This window comes from Onychomys torridus, chromosome 13 (genome assembly GCF_903995425.1).
Source record: "Onychomys torridus chromosome 13, mOncTor1.1, whole genome shotgun sequence".
In the NCBI taxonomy this organism is placed as follows: domain Eukaryota; kingdom Metazoa; phylum Chordata; class Mammalia; order Rodentia; family Cricetidae; genus Onychomys; species Onychomys torridus.
Window position 1 is genome coordinate 56,016,908 of NC_050455.1, and position 26,561 is coordinate 56,043,468.

The 26,561-nt window shown below is 40.4% G+C and overlaps 1 protein-coding gene and 1 pseudogene across 3 annotated transcripts in view; one reads left to right on the forward strand and one right to left on the reverse strand.

The window, feature by feature from the left end:
* The window catches only part of Ptpn2 (protein tyrosine phosphatase non-receptor type 2), a 66,221-nt gene that overhangs the window by 599 nt on the left and 39,061 nt on the right, over window positions 1–26,561 (reverse strand). For 2 of the 3 annotated variants that reach the window (XM_036204860.1, XM_036204862.1), the window contains 5 exons: window positions 18,432–18,566; window positions 16,050–16,259; window positions 13,797–13,949; window positions 11,049–11,215; window positions 6,791–8,076 (listed from right to left, as the gene is read on the reverse strand). In XM_036204860.1, coding sequence (XP_036060753.1) covers window positions 7,881–8,076; window positions 11,049–11,215; window positions 13,797–13,949; window positions 16,050–16,259; window positions 18,432–18,566 — 861 coding nt within the window. In that variant the 3' untranslated portion in view covers window positions 6,791–7,880. Of the gene's footprint in view, window positions 1–6,790; window positions 8,077–11,048; window positions 11,216–13,796; window positions 13,950–16,049; window positions 16,260–18,431; window positions 18,567–26,561 lie in introns of those variants that run through there. The other variant, XM_036204861.1, reaches the window with a different exon arrangement.
* LOC118594929 lies at window positions 1,519–2,638 on the forward strand (annotated as a pseudogene).

The following is a 26,561-nucleotide window of genomic DNA, read 5'->3' on the forward strand; positions in this document are numbered from 1 at the left end:
CAATAATTACTGAATCTTTCAGGCCACCCTGTTTATTCAAGAAGTGACCTCTACACAATATACCAAGAAACAGACAAGTTTAGAAAATAATGTAGCCACAAGAATATAGCAAGATTTTATTATATGTGCTAGACTTACCCATACTTTGATTTCAATGCAAAAGTCTAATCCAGTTTGGACAACCACTGTTACCACTGCTAGAAAGTTTAAAGACCAAGTTTGGACAAAAGGGTGGCTTGTACCTTTAGGTCGGGTTTCCAGCCTTTGTGTTTTCTCCTGAAGGGTAACACTAATGATTGTGACTACTAACGTAAGTAAAACACGGCCCTTCAGTGCATTTTCATGCCAAAAGTAAAACACAAAAAAGGGAGAGAGAGAGAGAGAGAGAAGGCATTTAAACAAAGAGACAGTATGTGACTTAAAAAGCAGTCGTTTTTGCTGTATTTTACAATGATTTGCCAATAACCAAACCTTTTGGAAGGTTAAAAGTCTTTCCATTTTTACACCAACTCCCTTACAACAGCCCATCCCCCCCTTCTCCCTCCCCCACACGGGCTACCAGTGCAAGTGTTTGTTACTTCTGTATTGTCGCCGTGTATACACAGGAAATGTAGAGCTCCATCATTTGAAGATTCTTCTTGCCTACTGGCTTGTCCCCCCAAAGGCAGGCAGCTCTACCAAGCTCCCGTGGTGCTCTACGGAGTCTTGTTTGATTTCTCAACACTGATTATTCATAGAGTTGTCATTAGGAAACCATACTCTTTAGATGTCAGTGGGTCACAGACAAACCATGATGCTTCTTTAAGAGTCCAGAACCTGGACCCCAAGTGGTTGGTTCTGACTGCAGCAGGATGTGGGATACAATAGAAGGGGTGAAGTGCTTCAGCACAGACAATTTCTGGTAATCCATGGCCACAAAGTATTTTTAAAGGGATTTTCTCCCATTTCACTTCATAAAGCAAATTTGTTCAGATTTTTAGTTAAGAATGTGTTGCCGGGTTGGGGGTTTAGCTCAGTGGTAGAGTGCTTGCCTAGTGAGCGCAAGGCCCTGGGTTTGGTCCTCAGCTAAAAAAAAAAAAAAGAATGGGTTGTCTAATGTCTGGTTTAAATAAATACTTGAAATAAAGAACGGTGGTGTGATACACTGAGAAAAGCCTGAGTCTTGGAGGTACTGAAATCATAGCCTGGAGTTTGCATCTCAAATTTATCTGCACTAAGCTGGGTGATTATGCATGAGTTACTTCTGCCTTAAGGACGGTACTATGTAAAGTGTCATGAAATCTAATCAGATTAAGTATTTAAACTGGCTGGCAGAACTGCAGATGTTCAATACACACACATTGCCACCCTTTCCTAGTGTTTGTAAATACACATTTACCAAGAATAACAAAACTGCCACTTAGAAAAAGACAAGATGTGGTTTTTAAAACTCATTACTTCTTTACAAATAGTGTTTAGAGGTAACAAAATAAGAGGAAATCAGAATAACTTCTAGGAAATGACTTTCTTTGTAAGACTATGAAGGTAAGTAGGCTTTTTAGATAGTTCTAGTATATTTACTTGAATGATCTTTACCACTTTATTTCTAATAAGACAAGAATAATGGGTCCAGGCAAACCAAGTGGAATGAGCTGTGGGGTTGTCCTGGGTACGGCTGCTGCAAACACTGGAGTGTTCTTCCCTGATCCATGGCGTACACGCCCACGGCAGAGGAAAAGTCACACTACATTAAAAGTCGGTTTGCTATGAGACATTTACACTAGCATTCTATTGAGATCAACCAGGGCTAACCACGGTAAGCCAAGCATGCTTTAAAGGAACTTACCCAGCTTCCTCTCCTCAACTTTCCAAACTTTAAGATTTAAAAAAAAAATAGCATTTAAAATATCAGCAGCATCATGGGTCTGAAAAATCTATGCCTAATGAGTGACTACAAAGAATAATCCGACCCGGGCACGGAGGCGCGCTGTGCGTGTGCCGACCCGGGCGATGCCGGCGGCCCCGCGGGGTGTGGCAGGGCCCAGGGCTGGCCACCTTCCCAGCCTGCTCTGCCCCGGAGATGCAGGCCTCAGAGCTTCCATCTTTCCAAACGTGCGGAGACACGTGCGGCGCCCTTGTCCCAACCTTTGGACTGCCTAAGTGAGCTTGCAGTAGACGCAACAAAGAGGAAAGAAGGGAGAGAGCTCTCGAAGAACAGAAGCAAGAAGTCAAAGATGCGTTTGAGCTCTTTGATACGGACAAAGACCACGCGATAGATCATCATGAATTAAAGGTGGCAATGAGAGCCTCGGGTTTTGATGTGAAAAAAGCTGATGTACTGAAGATTCTTAAAGATTACGACAGAGAAGCCACAGGCAAAATCACCTTTGAGGATTTTAATGAAGTTGTGACGGACTGGATATTGGAAAGAGATCCAGGTGAAGAAATCCTGAAAGCAGTTAAACTATTTGAGGATGATTCAGGTAAAGTAAGCTTGAGGAAATTTCAACGTGTTGCCAGAGAATTGGGTGAAAATATGAGTGATGAAGAACTCCGGGCTATGATGGAAGAATTTGATAAAGATGGTGATGGAGAAATAAATCAAGAGGAATTCACTGCTATTGTGACTGGTGACACATAAAGGATTATGAGAATCAACACCAAAATGTTGCAGTCACCATCTGTATTTCCTTTTTGTGACTAAAGTCCTGTTTCAAATAAAAACTTCCAACTTAGTCCTTTCTCCAAAAGGACCAAAACTAAAAAATAAATAAATAAATAATAATTTGATGCTTCTTAAAATGGTCTCTGTAAAGAAAAAAAAATCCCACACAATTCTTGCAGCAGCCCCAAACAGGTAAGGTAAAAAGTAGGTAACATGCAAGCAGACCCTATAGGTGATGACCTCACAACTCACCGCTCATATCCACTGTGCATCTTACAACCAAGCAGAGCTCTAAAGTCAGAACTCGCTCTCTGGACAGGCTGCCCAGAGATGGTCAGGGCTCTTTTAATACCAAATGTCAGCCTTCACCAAGCCCATCAGGCAGGCTCACACTGGCAATGTCAACCATACTGGGGCAGTGACAGCAAGGAAGAGGCCCACTGGCAAAGGACCATGGGTCTCCCCTGTAGCCACAGCTGAGAGAAAGCGCTTGTGCAGGATGGCTTGTCCTAGGGCCCAGGAAGGAACACACTGGCCTTGTAGCACATCCCTGACTGAGGACTGACTCCTAGGCAGAGCAGGAATGGAGGAAGACACAACCTGAGTTCCTCCCTCCATACTCAGTGGGACAATTATAGAGCTGTAATTCCAGGTATAAATGCTACATTGTGTTGATACTGTCTGATTAAAAACTGAAGACTAGCTGGGCGGTGGTGGTGCACACCTTTAATCCCAGCACTTGGGAGGTAGAAGCAGGCACATCTCTGTGAGTTAGGGGCCAGCCTAGTCTACAAAGTGAGCTCCAGGACAGCCAGGGCTGTTATACAGAGAAAGTCTTGTCTTGAAAAACCAAAACAAACCAATCAACCAACCTGAAGACCAGTATGAGGAAGAAATGGCATTCGACCCAAACAAGTGAGTTCAAGGAAAGGATAAATAGAACAGGTCTCCTGTGAAGTAAGCTACTGCCAATAACCTGCATTTCAAGTTATGAGGCGACAAATTTAATGAGGAAAAACATTTAATTTGGGGGGAAAAGGTATATACAAGATTCTGTGACAAAGCAATATAGAGGAATCTCAAAAGTAAGAGACTTTATTAGTTATTGGCATATAAACAAAATGTGTGTTTCTGTTGGCACTTAGTTCAGCCAGATGAAAGCCCTCACGAGCCCTTCGAGGCTTCCTACCAGACACCAGACCACACAGAATCCATGCCATGTCTACACATGCTACACTCATCAGGACCCAGGGATGGCCCTACTAGAAGGAAGTATGAATGGATCTTGACTAAAAGCCTGAAATCTTATCTGAACATTTAAAGAAACAGGCTACACATCTAGGGACATCTGGTTAAAGACTACAGTTTTGAAACAGTCTCTTCAAGATTCATATTTGGGGTTAGAGGGATGGCTCAGAGGTTAAGGGCACTCACTGACTGCTCTTCCAGAGGTCCTGAGTTCAATTCTCAGCACCCACATGGTGGCTCACAACCATCTGTAATGAGATCTGGTGCCCTCTTCTGGCCTGCAGGTAGAACACTACATACATAATAAATAAATCTTTAAAAAAAAAAAAAAAAGATTTATATTTGAAAGCTGTGTGCAGCAGCATGTGCCTATAGTGTTAGCTGCTCAACAGGCTGAAGAGGAAAGTCACTGGAGCTGAGGAGTTTAAGGCCATGCTTGGGAAACAGCAAGACACTGTCTCAAAACAAAACAAAAAATGAATAAACAAACCCACCCAACAACCACAGATAAAGATTTGTGTCTGTAAGTGCAAATGAAGGCAGTGTAGACTTTTAATCTGTGAGATGACAGGCATATCTAGAAATGTAGGCATGTGAACTGAACTGCACACAACGGCCAGTAAAGTCGCTTTTACTGCCATTGGGCTCCAGTCTCGGTTCTGAAAGGACTCAACAGGAGTCTTTCTGTGCCTGGCAGGAAATGGTAGTCACCACCCCAGGAACCAGTGCAGAGAGCAAGGAAGAGAACTAGAGGCTGTTCCACGTCGTCACTAAAAATGTGGACATACTTTTGAATTCGTAACATCAACTCTAGTTTATTGAAGACAGAACAAGCCAAATGCATGTGACTAAACTCAAGGATTAGGACTCTTTCCTCTGAGGCACCTGAAAAGCACAGCTGATTGAACAGAAATGGAAAAATACATCTTCTCACTTTTTCTTTTCCTGTTCACAAATGCTAACACATAATGAAATGGATAAAAAGAAAGAACCAAGATGTGGAAAGCTGACAATGTGGTAAGAGTCTCTGCTAAACTTGACAAATGGTCTACACATATGCATACATTTAAAAAGAAGTGTTTTCACACTTTATGTTTGAGCAAGCATAGAAACCAGTAAGCAGATATAACACGGTACCTGGTTTACCTTGGAAAGGCATATGTAACTGCAGGTGTAGCTACTGATTATGGCATTAAAGCAAGGCAGGAAAAGATAGGAATTAAGGATTCTTTTCTGTAAATAAGCCCCTTTAAAAATACCTTTTCTTTTCCCATTTTATTAAGAAAGACAGAATATGATTAAAGTCAAACTATTTCTAAATTAGTTAAAATCAGTAAATACCACAAGGCCAATGCACACAATTCAAAGATGTAGAACCCCGAGACCACTAATTTCCCTTCTTTGGCTAGCACCTAAGATGGCATGGTGTCTCACCAGCACAGCTCACTTCCTACAAAGCCAGAATGATGCCCATGGGCACTGTGATCAAACACCATGTAACTTAGTAAGCGGTACAAAAATGTTATTTAAAGGTGCTGCTGTTCAAACTCCTCCTTAGAGATCTCCTCAGGAGAAAGACAAGCCCTGCTGAAGGGCCTGAGGATCTGCTACACACTCAGTGCACATGGAGAAGCAAAGAGAGCAGTGTTCAGTGCTGTCCCTACAAGACACATCCTGGAAAGGGCTGGGTGCAGTCTTATTGGTATTTTCTTGTAAGAAGCTGTTTAAGCTGAGGCTATCTTTAATTGGATTCCTTTCTTTCAAGACAGGGTCTCAGTGTGTAACCCTGGCTGGCTTGGAATTTGCTATGCAGACCAGGCCAGGCTGGAATTCACAGGTGTCTCTCCTGGCCTCCTTAGTGCTGAGATTAAAGGTGTGCATCACCTTGTCCTGTTTCAACTGGAATCTTTTATTTTTTTAAAAGATTTATTTATTTATTATGTATACAGTGAGTGTTCTGCCTACAGGCCAGAAGAGGGCACCAGATCTCTCAATTGTAGATGGTTGTGAGCCACCATGTGGTTGCTGGGAATTGAACTCAGGACCTCTGGAAGAACAGCCAGTGCTCTTAACCTCTGAACCATCTCTCCAACCCCTCAACTGGAATCTTAATAAAGCCTACTAGACTAACATAACACACTGCATTTTGAAAACAAGCCAATAAATAAATAACCACCCAATTCTAAAGCATAAGAATCTTGCTGTTTAAACAGGTGTAATGCAAACTGTTCTCCATTTCAAAGTTACAGGACACAGTAATACTGAGTCAGACTCAGACATTCATTACATGATCGTATTTAGTGTGCAGCACCACCTATGTCCCACTTTGACTTGCAGTAAGCTTACCACATTCTAGACTGATTCTCAAGGCCATTCACAGCTCCTAGCTATACCTACTGTTTTCAAACTACATTAAATTAACTGTCTCATTTAAAGTAACTAAGCCTTATAATGCAATCTGACATGATACATGAAAGACACAAAGCAGAGATGCTGTCCTCTCCACTCGGTAATGTTCCCAAAATCCAAAGCACAGACTATGAAACCACCAAAACCCCGTTAGTGGTTATATGCTTCAAAAAAACTCATTACAAAGGTAAGGGACAATGTAAGTTTGTACACCAATGTTCTATTTATTGAACTTAGAAAGAACTTGAATTTTTTAACTTCAAAATTTCAGTCTAATGGGCTGAAATTCTATGTATAAAACGCTGGCTCCTTTTACTTACTAATCATAAGTTATCCTGTTCAGGTAATTACATTAACATTTTCACAAAAAAGGAAAAAAAAAAAGAACAGTGTAAGTCATGCATGGGCTTTACTTTACAGAAATCAATTTCTTTTCTTTTAACCACTTCAGTTTTTTGAGACAGTGTTTCTTGTAGTCCTGGCTGGCCTTGAACTTGTGATCCTTTTGCCTCTATCTCCCAAGTGCTGAGATGACAGGTTTGCACCATCACATATGGCTAAGAACCAATTTCTTATTCTTGGTGTTTTCTGACCTCCCCTCTAGCGCCTCCTTTTCTACTTTTATTTTAAAGATAGGAACTTGCTATGCAGTCTTGGCTGGCTTCAAAGTTCTGAGCCTCTTGCCTGAGCTTCCTGAGCACTGTGTGTGCCATCACATCCTGCAGAAAACAGGATGGTTTTTGTTGTTGTTTAAACTAAGTCCTGACTAACTGTCACTTGACTATTACAGAAAGGAAAATTTCCCTAAATGACATGTTTTGAAAATTCTGTTTCTTTGCTTTTCTTTTTAAAACAAGATAAACCATAAAATACAAAAGAAATAAACTGTGTAGTAGAAATAGCTTGCTCATAGTTTCCACTGCCTCTATCAAACTTCTGTTTAGGAAAGGGAAAATGTATCTGGTATACAACTGAGTCAACATACAATTTATTTTTCTATGGTAACAGATTTTCAAGTTGAATTTTAAAGTACATTTAACTACAAAAGTAAGATTAAATAGGTACTTATAAAATATATTTACCCTAAAATGGTTAAGCATATAAAGTTGTAATGCCCATTTCAACATTACATTACACATTACACACATTATTTAAGGGATATTTTCTTTCCATTAATAATGTAGAAAAAAACCCACAATGTTTATTGCTTATATCAAGTGCAGGTTAAAATCCAGAAAGCCTCCCAAAGCCAATCCTTGTGATAAAGGATTTCTCAATATTGGTCAGTGAAACCATGATGCTCGACATGTGTGAACACAGCTGTAAGATATAACAGTTTTCAACAAGCATGTTTGTCTTTATTTTGAGTCATTGAAGTTTGGGTCTCAGAGGAACCTGCAGTGATGAGTCCTGAGATGTTGGGCTTGTGACTGTAAATATCCCTTACTGGTTGATGTCTAGTCTACTGCAACGTTTGTGGGGTATGAGTCATCTGCTAACAAACCCTTGAGATTAATGTAGCACTGTCGGCTACTAGTGCAGAAAGGTGCTGGGTGGAACTGTTTATTTCTAGGACATTTCACTGAGAAAACAGTGTCCAGCCCACCAAAGCGCCAACTAAAACGACTGACACAAACCCCATCCTAGTGAGAATAGGTTGCCAATATAACCACCTTTTTCTTTTTCGTTCAGTTTCATTGAGCCTCTGTTTCATCTGCTGCACCTTCTGAGCTGTGGTGGCCTTTCTGTCCTCTCGAATACGTTTCCGTAGAATACTGTGAATAGACAGAGACAAATTAAAGCGTCTGCACAGCAGGCCTTAATTACACTGACACAGGGGCCTGGCCACCAACCAACCCAGACATTCTCACAGTGTACATCTCCTTCAGACAATGTAGCAATCAAGGGAAAGCCAATCGACCCACATGGCCATGATGTGCTCTGACAATCTGGGTATAATTTCTGGTACACTGATAGCAACACTTTACCAGGACCTGAAGGTAAGGCAGACATTTTTTCCAAAATTGCCTGCTTCCTTCTCTTTCCTCTCTCTCTTTTCCAACCAGCTGAGAGAGGACAGACTGGAGGTTCTCCAGCATCTGGTCCCTTTTTGTTACAGAACACAAAAGCTCAAAGTCCTTTGATAAATACTCTTGACTATTTCTATGAATGCTCTGTTTGGAGGGTGCCTACTCTTCTGTTTAACCATACAAATTTCTAGCTGCCAACTTCCTGTCAATATGGAATTTTATTTCACTGAAAGCTCTCTGCATCCAGGGCAACCAGTCCTGGATTCACAGAATGGCCAATGTCAACATGTCAGCCACTGAACTTCTCTAGAAAAAAAATATCACAAACCCCATCTCTTTTCACTTACATATGTGACAGCAAACACCTAACCAGCTTCAGTCTTGGCAGTGATTTTTTTAAGTCACAGCTCTGAACATTCATCCTGATAAAAGAAAATCTTGACTGCCTTTTCAGTATTTACTAGATCCCAAGACAGTTCCTGGTCAAAATGTTTAACTTGAATCTAACTAAGAAAAACAATGATTAAAGAAATCCAAACTCTGAGACATTCTCAAAGATCGTCTGACAAGCAAAGGAGAAAAGGTGTGGAACCTCTTCCAGACTAAGGCAACCACAGCATCACCTCACTAGATAAAAGCATGAACCCTGACTAGATGAAGGACTCCTGACTTACTTTTAGAGACAGATCTCATTATGTAAGCCCAGCTATCCTGGAACTTGCGATACCCCTGCCTCAGCCTCGGAGTGCTTGAGTACAGGTATACACCTCTTCGTTTCCTTTTTAATTTAATTACTGTGCTTGTGTGCACGCTGGGGGGAGAGGAAGGAAGGGAGAGAACCTGTAGAGTCAAAGCACAACTGTGGGAAGTCGGTATCTTTCTCTTATGATGGGAGTCAGTGATCAAACTCAGGCTGTTAGACATTTATTTTCTGGCCATCATTTAAAAACAAACAAAAACCCAAGGACAAGGTTTCCAGGCTGGCCTCCAATTCAGTGTGTAACTAGGGATGACCTTCAACTTCTGATCCTACTGCTTCCTCAAGTGTTGGAATTACTCATCCATTTTTCTAAGTGGTGCCAGAGATGTAACTCAGGGCTTTGTGCACATGAGGTAAGCTACATCTTCAGTCATGAATTGTATTTTCTTAATTTCTTAACACCAAAGTTGGGATCATAATAAATCAGCTGTGCATACCTATATTGCTAAGTCCTGTGGAGTCTTGCTTGTCTTTTTCTTTTTCTTTTCTTTCTTTTTTGTTTTTTGAGACAAGGTTTCTCTGTGTACCCCTGGCTGTCCTGGAAGGCACTTTGTAGACCAGAACTCAGAGATCCACCTGCCTCTCTTTTCCAAGTGCTAGGATTTACGGTGTGTGCTACCAATGCCCAGCTGTTTGTCTTTTTCTTTCTTTCTTTCTTTCTTTCTTTCTTTCTTTCTTTCTTTCTGTCTGTCTGTCTTTCTTTCTTTCTTTCTTGTTTTGTTTTTTTGTTTGTTTGTTTGTTTGTTTTTAGAGACAGGGTTTCTCTGTGTAGTTTTGGTGCCTGTCCTGGGTCTCAATCTGTAGACCAGGCCGGCCTCGAACTCACAGAGATCCTCCTGGCTCTGTCTCCCGAGTGCTAGGATGAAGGTGTGCGCCGCCACCGCTTGTCTTTTTCTTATAATTTATTATATAAACAGCCTCCCTTGCCATGTGAAAGCTGTCAGAATGCTGGGAACGGTATTTGCTAGAATTTGCTCTAAGAAATGAAAATTCACCACAACAACTCATAAGGTGATATATAAGTAAAAAGATCTAAGAGTACAAATAAGGGAGCCAGCCTGCTTTGTGTGCATATTTCCTTTTGCCAGGATACCAGGAAAAACAACTTTTAAACTTTTTCTGGTAGTCTAAACTATAAACTACTAAAGCCATAAATAAGGAGTTAATTTGCTCCACTAAAATACATTGTTAAAATATAAAGGCACAAGTACCTGTATATTGAAATGTTAGCTTTTATAAAATGCAGGCAAATACTTTTTTCCCCTGATGCTTAAGACTGAGCCCAGGGCATTGTGTATATTGAATGTAAGTTCTGCCACTGAGCTATACGTACAGTCTCAGAGAGGTGAATTTTGACTAATTTCTTTCTTTCTCTTTTTTTAGTTTTTTTTTTTTTTTTGGCCAGAGCTGAGGACCGAACCCAGGGCCTTGCGCTTGCTAGGCAAGTGCGCTACCACTGAGCTAAATCCCCAACCCCTCTCTTTTTTTAGTTTTAAGAGACAGGGTTTCTTGGGCTGGAGAGATGGCTCACCTGTTAAAGGTTAGGCTCACAACCAAAAATATAAGAGTTCAGTTCCCAGCACCCACGGCTGTCTTTCCAGCCATAAAGGGGGGAAAGAGAGAGAGAGAGAGAGAGAGAGAGAGAGAGAGAGAGAGAGAGACAGGGTTTCTCTGTGTGTAGCCTTGGCTGTCCTGAAACTCACTCTGTAGACCTGGCTGGCCTCAAATTCAGAGTTCCGCCTGCCTCTGCCTCCCGAGTGCTAAGATAAAAGGAGTGCACCACTACAGACCAGCTCATGCTGGCTTTCTTAATAAGGCAGTAAACTCTTTGACAACATTTCTGTCATCAAACACCACCCAAACACTTTGACCTAAGTAAGAGATCTGTATTATTTCACACATCCAGAATTTATTAAATAGCCTCATCCTTCTTAGTAGGTCACCACATGGCACATACCTCTCACTGTTCTCTTCCACGGTGTCTTGCATCTTAGAAGAAAGTCCTGTGAGTTTTTCCTCTTCTGAACCTATTCTCTTCCCATTGTACTTTTCAGTCATTGTTCTGTTTTGTGAATGATCACAAACAGGAGACACATCTTCTTTAGAGAGTTCTCTCCACCGTTTCTAGGTACAGAAGAGAAGTAGTAAATACGGAATAATTTTTTTGTGCACTTTGAAGATGCATCACTGGATTGGCTTAATAAAAAGCTAAACGGCCAATTGCTAGGCAGATTTTCAGGGAAGAGAGAACATTGGGAAGGAGAAGGCAGAGATGCCAGGAGACAAGGAGGAAGCAGGATGAATAGTACATAGATAAGGTAAACGAGCCGTGGGGCAGCACATAGATTAATAGAAACAGGTAAGTTTAAGTTATAAGAGCTAGCTAAAAACAAGCCTAAGCTATCAGCCCAACTTTCATAATTAATAATGAGTCTCCATGTCATGATGGGGGGGGCTGGTTGGCACAAGAGAAAAATCCAGGTAGCCATATGTCTTGCTCATTTCTTAGTTTTGGAAGTTGTTTTCTCTACACTTCCTGTTTACTCAGTAATATTTTATCTTTCTTGGGTCTCTGATGGAGATTGAAGAATATAGATAGTTATAGTTTTACAGTTTTTCTTGTTATCAAATTCAGAACAGAAACTTACACAAGAGATCTAGTTTATAAGGTAAAAAAAAATAAAAAAACTTAATTTGTTTATCTAAAAAGATGTTTTGAGGTCTAAAAAGGCACTTTTAGGATGGTAATACATGTTATAATAGGTATAGGTATAAAACTTTGAATTCATCAAGATAGGATAGATAATGGACTATTTTCTCCAAATACGCCACATGCAGGTGGACTGGACACTGTGAGTGAGGTTCTTGTTCGACAGATGTTCTTAATGTGTACAGTGTCCTTTGTTAGAGTCACTGCGCATGGTTTTACTGTGTAGAGTTAAAGCCTTTCCTTCTTATTTAGACAGAAAGAAGGAAGGGCTGTGGAACAGACTTTTTTTATTGGTATAATCTTTCTGCACACTGTGAAGACGTGTCACTTTGATTGGTTTAATGAAAATCTAAATGGCCAATAGGTAGGCAGGATTTTTCAGGGAAGAAAGAAGGCTGGGAAGGAGGTAGAGATGTAGGGAGACCTGGAGGAAGTAGGAAAGCAAGATGGGCATTATGTAGATGAGGCAAATGAGTCTGGGCAGCACATATATTACTAGAAATGGGTTAATTTCAGTTACAAGAGCTAGTTAGAAACAAGCCTAAGCTAAGGCTGAGCTTTCACATTTAATAATAAGTTTCCATGTTGTGACTGGGAGCTGGCTGGTATGACAGATAAGTATCTGGCTACAAATAAGCAATAAAAATAGTTTTCTTTCAGTCTGCAAGTTGCAATTATTCAATATAAGGCAGAAAACAGAAAGGTGAACCTGACATTGACCTTTGTCCTCTGCACATATGTACATTAGCACTTGCTCAAAAACACAAACATGTAAACACCCATAAAAATGATCACATAAAGGCAGGCAGTGGTGGCTCATGCCTTTAATTCCAGCATTCGGGAGGCAGACCTCTGAGTTCGAGGCCAGACTGGTCTCCAGAGTGAGTTCCAGGACAGCCAGGGCTACACAGAGAAACCCTGTCTTGAAAAAACAAACAGGGCTGGAGAGGTGGCTCAGAGGTTAAGAGCACTGACTGCTCTTCCAGAGGTGCTGAGTTCAATTCCCAGCACTCACATGGTGGCTCACAACCATCTGTAATGAGATCTGGCACCCTCTTCTGTGTACATAAATAAATAAATCTTAAAAAAAAAAAAAAGAAAAGAAAAAAGAAAAAACAAACAAAACAACAATGAAAAATTCTTGAGCATGTCACTGTCAGACAAGTAAGGACTACTCCTCGTACTTTATGTCTGCCATAAGATTGGAAGCTATTCAGATATAAAGACAAGCATCTATAAAGTAAATATTCTTTACTCCCACACGAAGACTTTTTAAAAAAATTTTCCATTATTTTTAATTAGGTGTGTGTGCATTCAGGTATGTACATAGGAGTGTAAATGGTGTCAGGGGATCCAAAGGTCTTTCTTGGATCTCCTGGAGCTGGTGTTACAGATGGTTGTGAGCTGTTTGAGATGGGTTCTGGAAATAGACTAGGGTCCCTCTAGAAGAACAGCAATTGCTTATAACTACTGACCACTGAGCCATCTCCCCAGACCACCACATGAAGTGTTCACTAGGATTAAAGGTTATATTTTCTGATTTATTTCAATATTTATTAAACGCTTAAATCCTTCCACATGTAAAAATTTAATGGAATCTTGTTTCCATTAATGCTTAGTATATATGAGCCTACGTTCTTAAATTATACACATAATTCTTTTTTTTTTAAAGTCAGGATCTCAATCTAAAGTACCAGGATGGCCTTGAGCTCTCAGCAACTGGCTTACCAACTCTGCCTCTTGAATGCTGGAAAGTTTTTTTGTTTGTTTTTGTTTTTTAGGTTTTTTTTCGAGAGAGGGTTTCTCTATCTGTAAACCAGGCTAGCCTCAAACTCAGAGATCTGCCTGTCTTTGCCTCCTGAGTGCTGGAATAGCCTGGTGAATGCTGGAAAGTTTTATAATTTCAAGACAGCCAGCTGGTCTACCAAACTGAGTAAGGAAAGGATGTGGATATAAATGGAGTCTGGTTACCTAACATTAGTGACAGTGATTTACCTGTATATTTGAATCTCCTTGTGTATACTTTGCTCCTTCTATTATGGCCATATAGGAGAATCTGAGCTGGTCTGGTGTCTGAATAAGTCCCATTCGATACTTTCTCATATTCAGTAATACTTGTTTCACATTAACACCCTCTCCTTTTTCCATCTGCAAGAAAGCCAAAACCAAGTTGTCTGAGTCCAGAAAACAGAAGCAATACAAGATCACTGCTCAGACCTTAGCCGTGCTGTGGTTCTTCTTAAAGAAAAAATGATTTCACACATGGTGGCAACTACCCATTATTCTTACACAGCCAAAGAATTACAGTCATAACCATGGAGGATGGTGATGGCTCACAGGCAGCTTGTACTCACCCCATTCTTACACAGTTTAGGACTACCTGCCTAGGGATGGTAACCCTCACAGTGGGCTGGGTCCTCCTATACCAATAGTAATCAAGATACATCTCTACAAGTAACACCAATCTGATCTACAAACTTTTTAATTGAGGTGTTCCTCTGAGATTACTCTAGGCTGTGTCAAATTGACAGTTGACAGACAAGCTAACCAGAACAGAAAGTATCATTAATTCACAGAATTTTCATAGTAACTCTGAGAAGTACATTAATTAGCTTTGGCTTTTTTCCCCCCCTGAGACAGGGTTTCTCTGTAGCTTTGGAGCCTGTCCTGGACTAGCTCTGTAGACCAGGCTGGCCTCGAACTCACAGAGATCCATCCACCTGCCTCTGCCTCCCAAGTGCTTGGATTAAAGGCATGTGCCACCTTCTACCTTCTTGCAATGTAGACCAGGCTGGCCTGGAACTCACAGAGAATCCTCTCCTTCTTCTGGGGTTAAAGGTATATGCCACTACACCTGAACTTCTTTCTTGTTTTTTAAGACAGGTCTCAATGATTTGGGTAAGCTGGCTGGTCAATGAGTTCTAGAGATCCACCTGACTCCACTCCCCCCAAGTTCTAGGATTACAAATATGTACCACTGTACCTGGCTTCTAAGTGTACAGTGGGAATGTGAACTTGAACCCTCTCACTTGCCATCTTCCCAGTTGAGACTGGAATTTCTCTTTGGAGTTGGGATCTTACTAGGTAACCCTTGCAGGCCTTAGATGCCGAGATGATAGGCATGCACTAACTACTACATCAGTATTTTTTCCCCCTTTTGCCATTTCTCTCTCTTTTAGGATGGGAGACTTAATTTTATTCTTCCTTTCTTGGATAGGGTCTCATTCCTTAGCCCAAGCTGTCCTCAAACTCGGGGCAAAATTTCTGTGCCAGCTTACTTCAGTGTTGGGATGACAGGTACAACACATGCCTGGCTGAGGAAAAACTTTTTAGAAAATCTTTGGAATTGTTTGGGACATACTCATATACCAGCCAGGAGATAAACAATGAAAGCTAGAGATTTTCTACAAGAAAGTACAGGTTTAACCTAAAAAAAAAAAAAACCTAGAGTTTTAATATATGACATTAGAACTTACTGCTCCCTGTAGAAACAGTTAAAAACAAGTTAAGGGGCTAGGTGGTTAAGAGAATTGGCTGCTATTGCAGAGGACCAGGGTTTGGTTCCCAGCACCCACAGATGCCTTACAATTATGTGCAACTCAAGTTTCAGGAATCCAATGCTCTCTTCTGACCTCGTCAGGCACATAGTACACATACATATTTGTAAGGAAACACTTAAAAACATAACTTTAAAATCCTTTCCAAATGTTTATCAACTGGGTGGCACACATGTTTAATTCCAGAACTAGGGAAGCAGAGGCAGGTAAATCTCTGAATTCGAGACCAGCTTCGTCTATAGAGTGAGTTCTAGGATAGCCAGAGCTACACAGGGAAGCCCTTCATTAATATTATAAAACCATAAAACAAAGCAAAGTGAGACAGGAGGTGGTGACGCACACCTTTAATCCCAGCACTCAGGAGGCTGAGCCAGGCAGATCTCTGTGAGTTTGAGGCAAGCCTGGTCTACAGAGCAAGATCCAGGACAGGAACCAAAACTACACACAGAAAACCTGTCTCGAAAAACACAAACAAAAAACAAAGCAAAGCAAAAACACAAAACTGGCCAGGCAGGGTGGTGCATGCCTTTAATCCTAGTACTTGAGAGGCAGAGGCAGTTGGGTCTCTGTGAGTTTGAGGCTAGCCTGATCTACAAAAAGTTTCAGGACAGCCAAGGCTATTACACGGAGATCAACCAAACCAAACCAAAAAAGCTGCCAAACCTGAAATGAGGTCACCAGGGACACTTACCAGAACAAGACAGGTGTCTACAAGAGAGAAGGTACCAGAGCGTCCAATGCCTGCACTGCAGTGGATCACTGCAGGTCCGTGGTCTGGGTTCAAGGAGCCAGATTCTCTAACTTTAAACAAGAAATTTAGGAATGAAGCTGGTGACTCAGGAACGCCAAAATCTGGCCAGGTGGTATAATGAAAGTGAGATATTGTTCTGGTTTCACCACTCTGAAATGTGAAAATCAAGGGGATGTTAGCTCTCATTTTTTAAATAATTTTTTTAGATTTATTTATTTTATGTATCAGAGTGCTGTATCTCAATGAACATCTGCACGCCAGAAGAGAGTATCAGATCCCATTATAGATGGTTGTGAGCCACTGTGTGGTTGCTGGGAATTGAACTCAAGCCTTCTAGAAGAGCAGCCAGTGCTCTTAACCACTGAGCCATCTCTGCAGCCCCCTCATTTTTTTTTCTTATACACACATAATTATTGCTGCAGAAATATGTTTTGGAAACATGTAAAATCAAAAATACTAGAGATGGGGCTACAGCAGTGGAAACAGCGCTTGTTATATATAAAAAGCCGTGGGTCATATACCAAACCCTGGCTGAATCCCTAGCATCACATAAAACTGGGTGTAGTGGTGCATGCCTGTAATACCAGCATTCAGGAGTTAGAGATAGGAAGATCAGAAGCTCAAGGCCATCTTTGACTATACAGGGAATCTCAGGGCCATTCTGAGGCCCGTCTCAAAAAGAACAACCAAACAAACGAACAGAGTAATTAGGTGACCTATAAAACATGTGAGGACAGGAGGAAAACCAAACCTTGGGTCCTAAGTATACAATAATGTAGCTACGTTTTCTCTACAGGGAAAAACATTTTCTAAGAGCAACCACAAAAGGTATTTCCACCCATCTAAAAAGTACATGTATGTATTTAATTTTTCTACAGATCTTTAGTTGTTAGCACATCACATATAAATCATCAACTCAAACAGTATTTCATTTATGAGGTATCTATGGACTAGACACATTCCACATTTCCTTATTTTCTAGTTATACTAGTTTCTATTAACAGCTCAAAACACTCTCCTTTGTTCTTCTAACTTACTCTGATTCACAGTGCAAGCAAAGGAGATAAACAAGAAAGAAGAAAAATTGGCCTCTCTGATACTCAGGGTGACAGCAGCATGTTTGTAGTCTATTGTGCATACGTGTCAGAACCATGTACCAAGGAGAGATTCATGGACTTCTGGAGAAAATATTCCTGAGATCAGATGCTACACTTATTTTACATTTTCTTCCCAACTCAACAAAATCAAATTTCCATATGTCACTTCCAAGTCTTGTTAACCTTGGTACAGCTTCACCAGTAGTTAGGCACCAGGAGCTATCATACTGAGCCTACTGGCAGAAGATGTTTTGTACACAACTAGACTTTTATTTGATCTCCACAACAGCCTAAAATATGCAATTTCCATCTCACAGACGAGGAAACCACACCTCTACTGAGTAGCAGAACATGAATGTCAATCCGGCGACCCTCTCTTTATTCCCAAGGATGTTGTTCTGCATTTTCTTGGTGGATGGGTACTGAACCCCAAACCTTCAAGCACGCCAAGAAGGTGCCTTACAACTCAGCTATATTCACTACCCACTTAAGAGTTTAGTTTTCGGTTCTTGGGACTTAATCTAGGGCCTGGAGTATACTAAGCAAGTGCTTGATCACCAAAGCTATACCCAAAACCTACAGCATCCCTTCTTGTATTTTTAGTAATTCTTTTTTTTTTTCCTTTCTTTTTTCTGTTCCTTTTTTGAGACAGGGTTTCTCTGTGTAACCCTGGCCATCCTGGAACTCACGCTGTAGACCAGGCTGGCCTTGAACTCACAGAGATCCACCTCTCTACCTCCCGAGTGCTGGGATTAAAGGCATATGCTACCACCACTTAGCATGATTACTTACTTATTTGCATTTATGTGTATGTTTGAATGTCTGCATATATCTATGTGCATCGTGTATGTACCAGAGGCTGTGGAGGCAAGAAGAGGGCACTGGTTTCCCTAGAGTTGGAGTTACGGGCAGTGAGCCTCTTGACACAGGTACTCAGAGCTGAACCTAGGCCTTCTGCAAGAACAGCAGGTACTCTTAAACACTGAGACATTTCTCCAGTGCCAATCATTAATTTTCAATCTTCAAATATTAATATTAACCTGAACATTGTAATTCTTTGTTTTTAGGATTTCTTCAGAGTTACTTTATCCAGAAATATAATCTAAACATGTTTTGACCAGATAGTATTACAAATATTCAAATCCAAGAACAGTACCAAACCTAGTAATAAAGCATTCTTAAAACCATCAGATAAACTGAAACTCTGAAACCAGAAAAGCCTTACGTTGATATTTTCTAACTGTAGTAGATGTACTGTATAATATGACTTCACATCTTCGGATAAGAGTTTCACACTAAATCCTGTTTCCTTAAACAGCATCTCTCGGTCATCTGTTGGCCAGTACTGTGCACATTTAACCTAAATTTAAGAATAATAGTTTAGACATATTATAAAACCATAAAAAGAAAAATAAACCTCACATGTATACACTATACTTCTTCAGGTACTGAATCCTAAGAATATCTGAAGTATTTTAATGAGAATTACATTTTGTAAAGTAGCTTCATAAAATGTTTCCTTTAAATTTAAAAATAACAGATTTATAAAAATGTGCTATATATTCTTCTATTTTGAGACAGGTGTCTTTATATAGTCCTGGCTGTCCTGGACCTTACTGTGTAGATGAGGCTGTGCACTCACAGAGATCTGCCTGCCTCAGCCTCCTGAATGCTGGGATTAAAGGCATGGGCCACCATGTCTTGCTAAAGTATGCTATTATTAAAGCATAATTACATTTTAAAATATTTACTTCAGGTTTCTAAAAAAATCGGGCTTTTGCAAGAATCTTATCTTCAGCGGGCACCAAAGAGGCTTTCCTTCAAGCCAGTTAGTAGTATCACATGCCTTTAATCCCAGTACTTGAGATGCAGAGGCAGGCAGATCTCTGTGTGTTCAAGGCCAGCCTGGTCTACATAGTGAATTCCAGGACAGACAACCAAAAGAATCAGAAATACCCACCTTGCCCGACACACACCTAGAATTGCTACTCAGGGTAAGTGTAACAAATAAAGGGTAAGGGGGCAAGGAGGATTTTACAGTAAAGAGAGAAATAGAAACAACATCAAGGAAAACAGGACAAATGTAAAAGAAAAATCCAACATTATTTATACTAGGTGGGCCCAAAGAACACCACCACCACCAATAGGAGCAGAACAAATAAATACCAACTATGATTTAATAATCCTTTCTTTAAAAAAAAAAGGGGGGGGGAGTCATTTGAAGCTACATATTGAAAGGCCAAAACTATTTACCTGCAAAAACTGATCAAATGATAAGACATATTTTGGAAAAATTAATGGTAAAGTGTGGGAGCCCATTTTCAAGTTCCTCGTGGCTTTAGCCAGCAGGTCCTCATAGAGAGGATAATTAGGACCACGGGCCTAAGTGCAGGTGTCTGAGATGGTCTGCATTTGGCTCTGCTGGGGGAGGTCTTGTGCTCCACCCCTTGGTGTCTCTATAAATACCCTGGGGAGAGACAGTCAGGGCCCGTTGGATTAGGTTCCAGGCCCTCTGAGGCTATCCTGTATTTTCTGTCTGTTTATCTCCACAATCTAAATCCTTCTATCTAATATTTCCTGCTGCTCCCACTCAAGAAAACTCTAGGGAACTGTGGGGTGGTGGGTAAACGCCCTGCATTAAAGAAAAAGGGAGAGGGGCTGGAGAGATGCTCAGTGGTTGAGAGCACTTGTTGCTCTTGCAAAGGACCTGCGTTTGATTTCTAGCACCCATATGATGGTACGAAACCATCCATTATCCCAGTTCCAGGGGGATCCAACAGGATACACACGGTACACACTTACATACACAGGCAAAACATTCACATACCTCATATAAAAATAAATTATTTAAAAAAAAAAACAAACAAGAAAAAGGGAGTAAACTCTTTTGAGTAATATAGGTAAAATAAGTAATGGATTTCTAAAAGAAATAACAATCATTTGACCTGGATAGTAATCTATAATGCTAGAAAGAAATGAATGTATTTTAGTTCAAAGAAAAGCAAATAAAATGCAAAATGTTTTATACCCTGCCAAAATGACTTTTAAGTACTAAAATAGCAGATGCGCTTTCTCTGACATCAGAGGTTAAAATGCCCATGAGGGGCCGGAGAGATGCTCAGCAGTTAGGAGCGCTTGTTGTTTTTACAGAGGACCCAGCTTTGATTCCCAGAACCCACATGGTGGCTCACACTATGCCTTACTCCAGTTCCAGGGGGATTGATGCCTTTTTCTGACCTCTCAGACTACCAGGTACATATGTGGTGTACACACACACATTTGGGTAAAACCCTCATACATATAAAGGAAATAAATAAATCTAAAAAAAAAAAAAAATGTTAATGCCCGTGAGTCCTTCCTTATGACTTGACAGTGAGTACTAGAATAAGTGGACAAAGACTGGAGATGAGTGTTAAATACACTCAGGTGGGTCCTCTTGAATATCTAATTCTTCAATGTTCTGGAACCAATCTTCCACAGGTATGAAGGATGTGTACTGAATTTAGATTTAAAGAGGGATATGGGATATGTCACATGCTCTAGATAAAGTAGAACTAAAAACAAAAACAAAAAAAGGAGTGGCTGGAGCTCAGTGATTCAGAGCACTTGCTGCTGTTGAACAGGACACAGGTTCGGTTCCCAGCACCCACAGGGCTGCTCACAACCACCTGCTCCAGTTCTTCCAGGGGAATATAAAGTCTCTTCTGCCCTCAGGCACCAGACAGGCATGTGCACAAAGACATACAAGTAGGCAAAACAATAATAGACATAAAAATAAAAGTAAATCCCTAGGCAATGGCAGTACATACATATATCTTTAATGCCAGTCCTTGGGAAAGACAGGCTCTGTGGGCTCAAAGCCAGCCTGGTCTACAGAGTGAGTTCCAGGACAGCCATGGCTACACAGAGAAACCCTGTCTCAAGAAGAAAAGAAAGGGGGGGGGGAGAAAATTAAATAAACATCAGTAAATCAATCTTAAAAGGGGAAAAAGACAATGAGGAAAATATAAAAATGTTAAACTATCATCAATAATTATTTTAGATGACAATGTTATTCAGACTGTTTTCTGTGCTATCTTAAAAGGCAAATGAGTCACACAACAATTCTCATGTCTGGTATTTCTGATATACTCCGTATTTTTGGTATATTTCTGACGTCTTTTTGAACCAGGATTTTCTGGAAAGGAAAAAAAGCAGCAGACATAAGACATAAGGAGTAAAACCAATTTCTAAATTTCCAGATTTGAATTAGGAAGAAAAAAAAAAAATCAACGTGTATGCCTGAGAATTTTTTTAAACAGGGTCTGTCTGTCTCTCTACATAGCCCTGGCTGTCCCGAACTCACTATGTAGTTTAGTTTGGACTCAAACTCAAGAGATCTGCCTGCCTCTGCATCCTGAGTGCTGGGAGTAAAGGCGTGCCCCACGACTGCCTGGCCTCAATCTATCTCGACACACACGTTTTCCTTAGCTGTATTCATTGAAAAATCTTAACATATGTCCTATTTTGTAGTGTCCAAAGTGCCAGGCGTGGTGGTACACCCCTTTAATCCCTACAGAGAGTTCAAGGCCAACCAAGTCTCAAGACAGATATGACTGCATAAAGAGATCCTGTATCAAAAACAAACAACAACAAAACACTGTGCATTATAAACAGGCTCCTGACAAATGGCTATGTGAGGTCTCAGGTGTCAACAGCTGAGCCTGTAATTGATAGGCGTTCCAGCGAAAAGGAAGCTACTAAAGTCTCAACACTGCAACACAAAGATTAAAGGTGAACCTAAAGAAACTTTGCTAGCCAATGAAGGCGTTATTTGATTGCCAGTAAGTACAATACAAAGCAAAGGAATAAAACTAATCAAACCTTTTTTCCCCCTTTCTATGCAGGGTTTCTCTGTGTAGTCCTGGCTGTCTTGAAACTCAGAGATCTGCCTGCCTCTGCTTCCTGAGTGCTGGGATTAAAGATGTGTTCCACTACCTGGCATGAACCAAACCTTTTAAATTTAGAAATTCATCTATTCAATAAAACCAAAAAGCCAGTCACTGGGTGTAGTAACATATGCCTTTAATCTCAGCACTTGGGAGGCAGAAGATGAGGACTCTGGGTTTAAGGCCAACACAGTTTACACAGGAGTGGCAGGCCAGACAGGTCTTCATAATTAGATAGACCCTATCTTGAAAAAACAACCTCCCCCAACAAAACAATAAACCCCCCAAAGCCCAAGCAATATACATAACACACAAAACAGCAAACTCCAATTAGTCATCTGTTGAGAATACTATAGAAGAAACCATGTTTGAAAACTGTTTCCTATGTGTATAAAAGCTGCTAGGTAGAAAGTTTTTCTGTTTTTGTTTTTGTAGAAGCATGCCAACTAAAACTAGAAAAGGAAAGAATTATATGATCTTGTAAGCCAAAATTAATTAGAGGTAAAAATTGACCAACAAAGATGCTTAGGTCATTAGAACAAACAAGCAGACATTACAGGCCTTTTGATGAAGAACACAGTATTACCTATGCAGGAATTCCCACCTCCCAAAAGAATCATTCAACTCCATCTTAGCATCTAGATGCATCCACAAGTACCATTTCTAAGTTCAGGGAATCAATAAAATAATTCTGCTCTACTTTGAAGTGAGAAGGATGAAATTTACACATCATCTCATTTGAAACACATTCAACCAAACAAAACAATGTCCCCACCACCGAATTTTTAGATGCGTTTGGAGACAATGGAAAACAACTACGGAATTTCCAGTAGTGTTGACACTATTGGAAATTCTGTTACGTCAATGTTAAGACAAATTGAAAACATACACTATCACCAAATCCCAGTAACTATGAATTTAGGAAAAAATTAAGAATCAGGAATCTGACAGAGAACAGCATGGTATATTAAAGCTGGAAGAGCTCTTAAAAGATCCTAATGTTTGACAGAAAATTATTCTAAAGCCACATAAATCTTAGCTATACCACTAACTGGCCGAGGACTTAAGATTACTGGGTTATCTAATACAAACCCCCATTCTCTCCCCTCCCTCCCTCTTTCTTAGACATGGTCTTACTTGTCTCGCCTGGAACTCACAGAGATGTGCCTGCCTCTGCCTCCTGAGTGCCGAGATAAAAGAAGGCATGCATCGCTGCCCCTGGCCCTTTTCCTTTTTAAAAACATACTTTATGTCTGTGAGTATGTGCATGTGAATACAGGTATCTGAGGTGAGTTCAGAAGAGGGCACTGAAACCCCTGGAGCTAGACTTACATATGACTGTGAGCTGTCCAACATGGGTGTTAGGAACCGAGCTGGGGTTCTCTGCAAGAGCAGTGTTTGCTCTTAACCCCTGAGCCATCTCTCCAGCCCCTGATATCATTTCTTTACCTCTCCTTTTTCATCCTACCTTTAAGCAAAACTGCCTCACTCTTCTACTCGGTCCTGTTGTCTCCTACTTAGTATTCATTCCCGCTTCCTCTAGATTTTCTTTATCAATCTAATACCAACCTAGTGTTACTCTGATATTTTTCTTTCTTCTCCTTCTGATTCTATCTACACTATTATCTTAACACAACCACTCTAAAACTGCTTTTTCCTTTACTTTCTAAAACAGCTGGAGTTTAAGTGTGATTTCTACTTGATTATTTCTATATATGTACAGTGGGTTTACGCTACATAGTAAGTGTTTATACAGGCACTATTATACTTTCAGGGGATTACTGAGTATTGAACCTAGTGTTCAACATCTGGTGTTCAATAGCCCAGGAGATAAAACAAAACCTTCACCCTATTACAACCTAGTTCCACTTGAATAGCACAAGCAATGCTACAGAAAAAGATTAACAAAACCAACCAAACATAATAACAAAGAATTTCAGATGCATGTATGCAAAAAAACCTTAGATGCACATATGCAAAGGAGAAACAAGGAAAACATGAAAAGCCAAGGCAGTATGATGCCTCCAAAAATTACTAGTCCCACAGTAATTTTCTTTAATCAGAATAAATTAGAGCAAATTCCAAAGAAATCAAAGAGGAATTGAGGAGATAGCTTAGCAGGTAACGTGGTTACTGCATACACACCAAAAGTGGAGACTGGATCCCAGCACCATAGAATAAAGCTGGGCACAGAAGTGGGCACACAGATGTGGGAGAGCAAACACAAGTGAATCCCAGGGGCTCACTGGCCAGTCAGTCTAGCCCATCTGTGAGCTCTAGGTTCAGTGAGACAATCCCTCACCACAGACAGGCCATCCTGACAAAAACTGATTTGAGTTAAATGACATCGTAGACCAAATGGACTGAAAAGACATCACAGATTACATGTTCTTAGCAGCAGCCCAAGAAACTTCCTTTGAGATCACTCTTATGGGATGCTGTCCTCCAGGAATGAGATGCCACTGTGCTTTAGAACTTTAGCAGCAGTGATTACCCATGGGAGATCTGTGTAAGATTGAGCCCTTTAACATTCCATCATGTATGGAGGAACTCACTAGGCTCCTCTCTCTAAGGGTTTATAGGCAGTTAACAGTGGCTGGGAGAGAGAGGTTTTTCTTTTTTCTTTTTGTTTTTTGGGGCGTGTTCTCACTATGTAGCTCTGCTGCCCTGGAAGTCATTATGTAGACCAAGCTGGCCTCGAACTCAGAGATCATGGCTGCCTCTCAAGTACTAGGATTGAGGGTGTGCACCACCACAACCAGCTTTGAGAGAGAAGTTTTTCTTTGGTAATGGAGTCAGTTCTAAATCACCAATGTTTCTAAAATTAACTTCACACCTACGCTATTGTAAACAGTGCCGTTCACTAACCTGCCAAACTACACTGGAGCACAACTGTCTGTTTCTATCACGGATGCTCTATCCGGAATGACAGATTTTGCCTCACAGGAAAGTTCCCAGAACTTGCTTATAGAAAGCAAGTCTTGAAAACTGAAATAATGTCTTATACTTCACTTGACCTCAATGGAATAAAAATTCAAAGCAACAAGAGAAACTACAGAACATACGAAGATTTATAGATTGAAAACAAAACACCAAAAAAGAAAACACACCACTGAATGAGAAAAGGGTCACTGAAGAAACCAAGTGAACAAAAAAATGTATGTAGAATTGCATGAAAAATTAAAACATAACATTCTAAACCCCGTGGAATAAAATGAAAACAGTTCTAAAGGAAGTTTATAGCTGTAGTTGTCTAACATAAAAATAAGTAAATAAATACATCAGAGATACTGCAAATAAATAATGATGTACTTGTGGCTTTGGAAAAATAAGAACAAGCCAAGCCCAAAAGTAGATGGTAAGAAAAAGATCAGGGCAGAAACTAGTGAAATGAAAACTAAAGAAACAATACAAAGAGGAACCAGTGAAACAAATGCTTACAAATGCATTTTTTGAAAACTCTAGAGACCCATAGAGGTTCCCTAGTGAGAACTAACTCAGGGTCTGAGAATCTGAGCTTGCTTTACCCAGCAGGGCTGCATAAGGGGATGATTTGACCATGGGCATAGTTACCAGGTGTTTGGAAGGGTCTACACTTGGCTGTACAGTGCGCTTTGATCTAGCAAGGGGGAGGTCTTTTGCCCCACCCCTTGGCATTGTTATAAAAAGCCCTGTTGAAGAGGCAGAAGGGACCTTTGGGTTTTGATCCAGGTCCTCCCAAAGCTATCCTGTCTTTCTCCTCTTTGCTATCTTTCTATCTAAAAGTTTCTTATCGCTCTCTCCTCCTCATAGGAACCCTTTTAAAAGGTGGGAGCTGGCCTCCCACAGAAACTAGCATTACTCTAGTAGTAATGTTGGACCAAGACAAAACACACAAATAAAATGATAGACCACTTTCTCTCGTGAACATAAATACAAAATTCTCAATATAATACTTGCAAACTGAATTCAAGAACACGGAAAAGAGATCATTCACCATGATCAAGTTGGCTTCATTCCAGAGATGCAGGGATGGTTCAACATATGCAAATCAATAATCATACTCCACCACATAAATTGACTAATTTAATTTATTAAAAGAATAATAAAATATTGTGAGGGCAGGAAATGTGGCTTAGGAAGAAAAATTATTGCTTAGCAGGCATGAAGTCTGAGTACTGACTGACAAACAGAAGAATGTCAGCTGGTTGATACTGTAAAAGAGGCTATACTATCCAAAGCAATCTACAGATTCAGTTCAATCACAGTCAAAATTCCAATGCTATTTGAAAAATATACTTTAAAAAATCCTAAAACTCTTACCGGATGTTGTTGGTGCACACCATTAATCCTAGTACTTTAAAGGCAGAGGCAGGCAGATCTCTGTGAGTGTGAGGCCAGCCAAGTCTAAAGATTGAATTCTAGGACACACAGGGCTACAAAGAAAA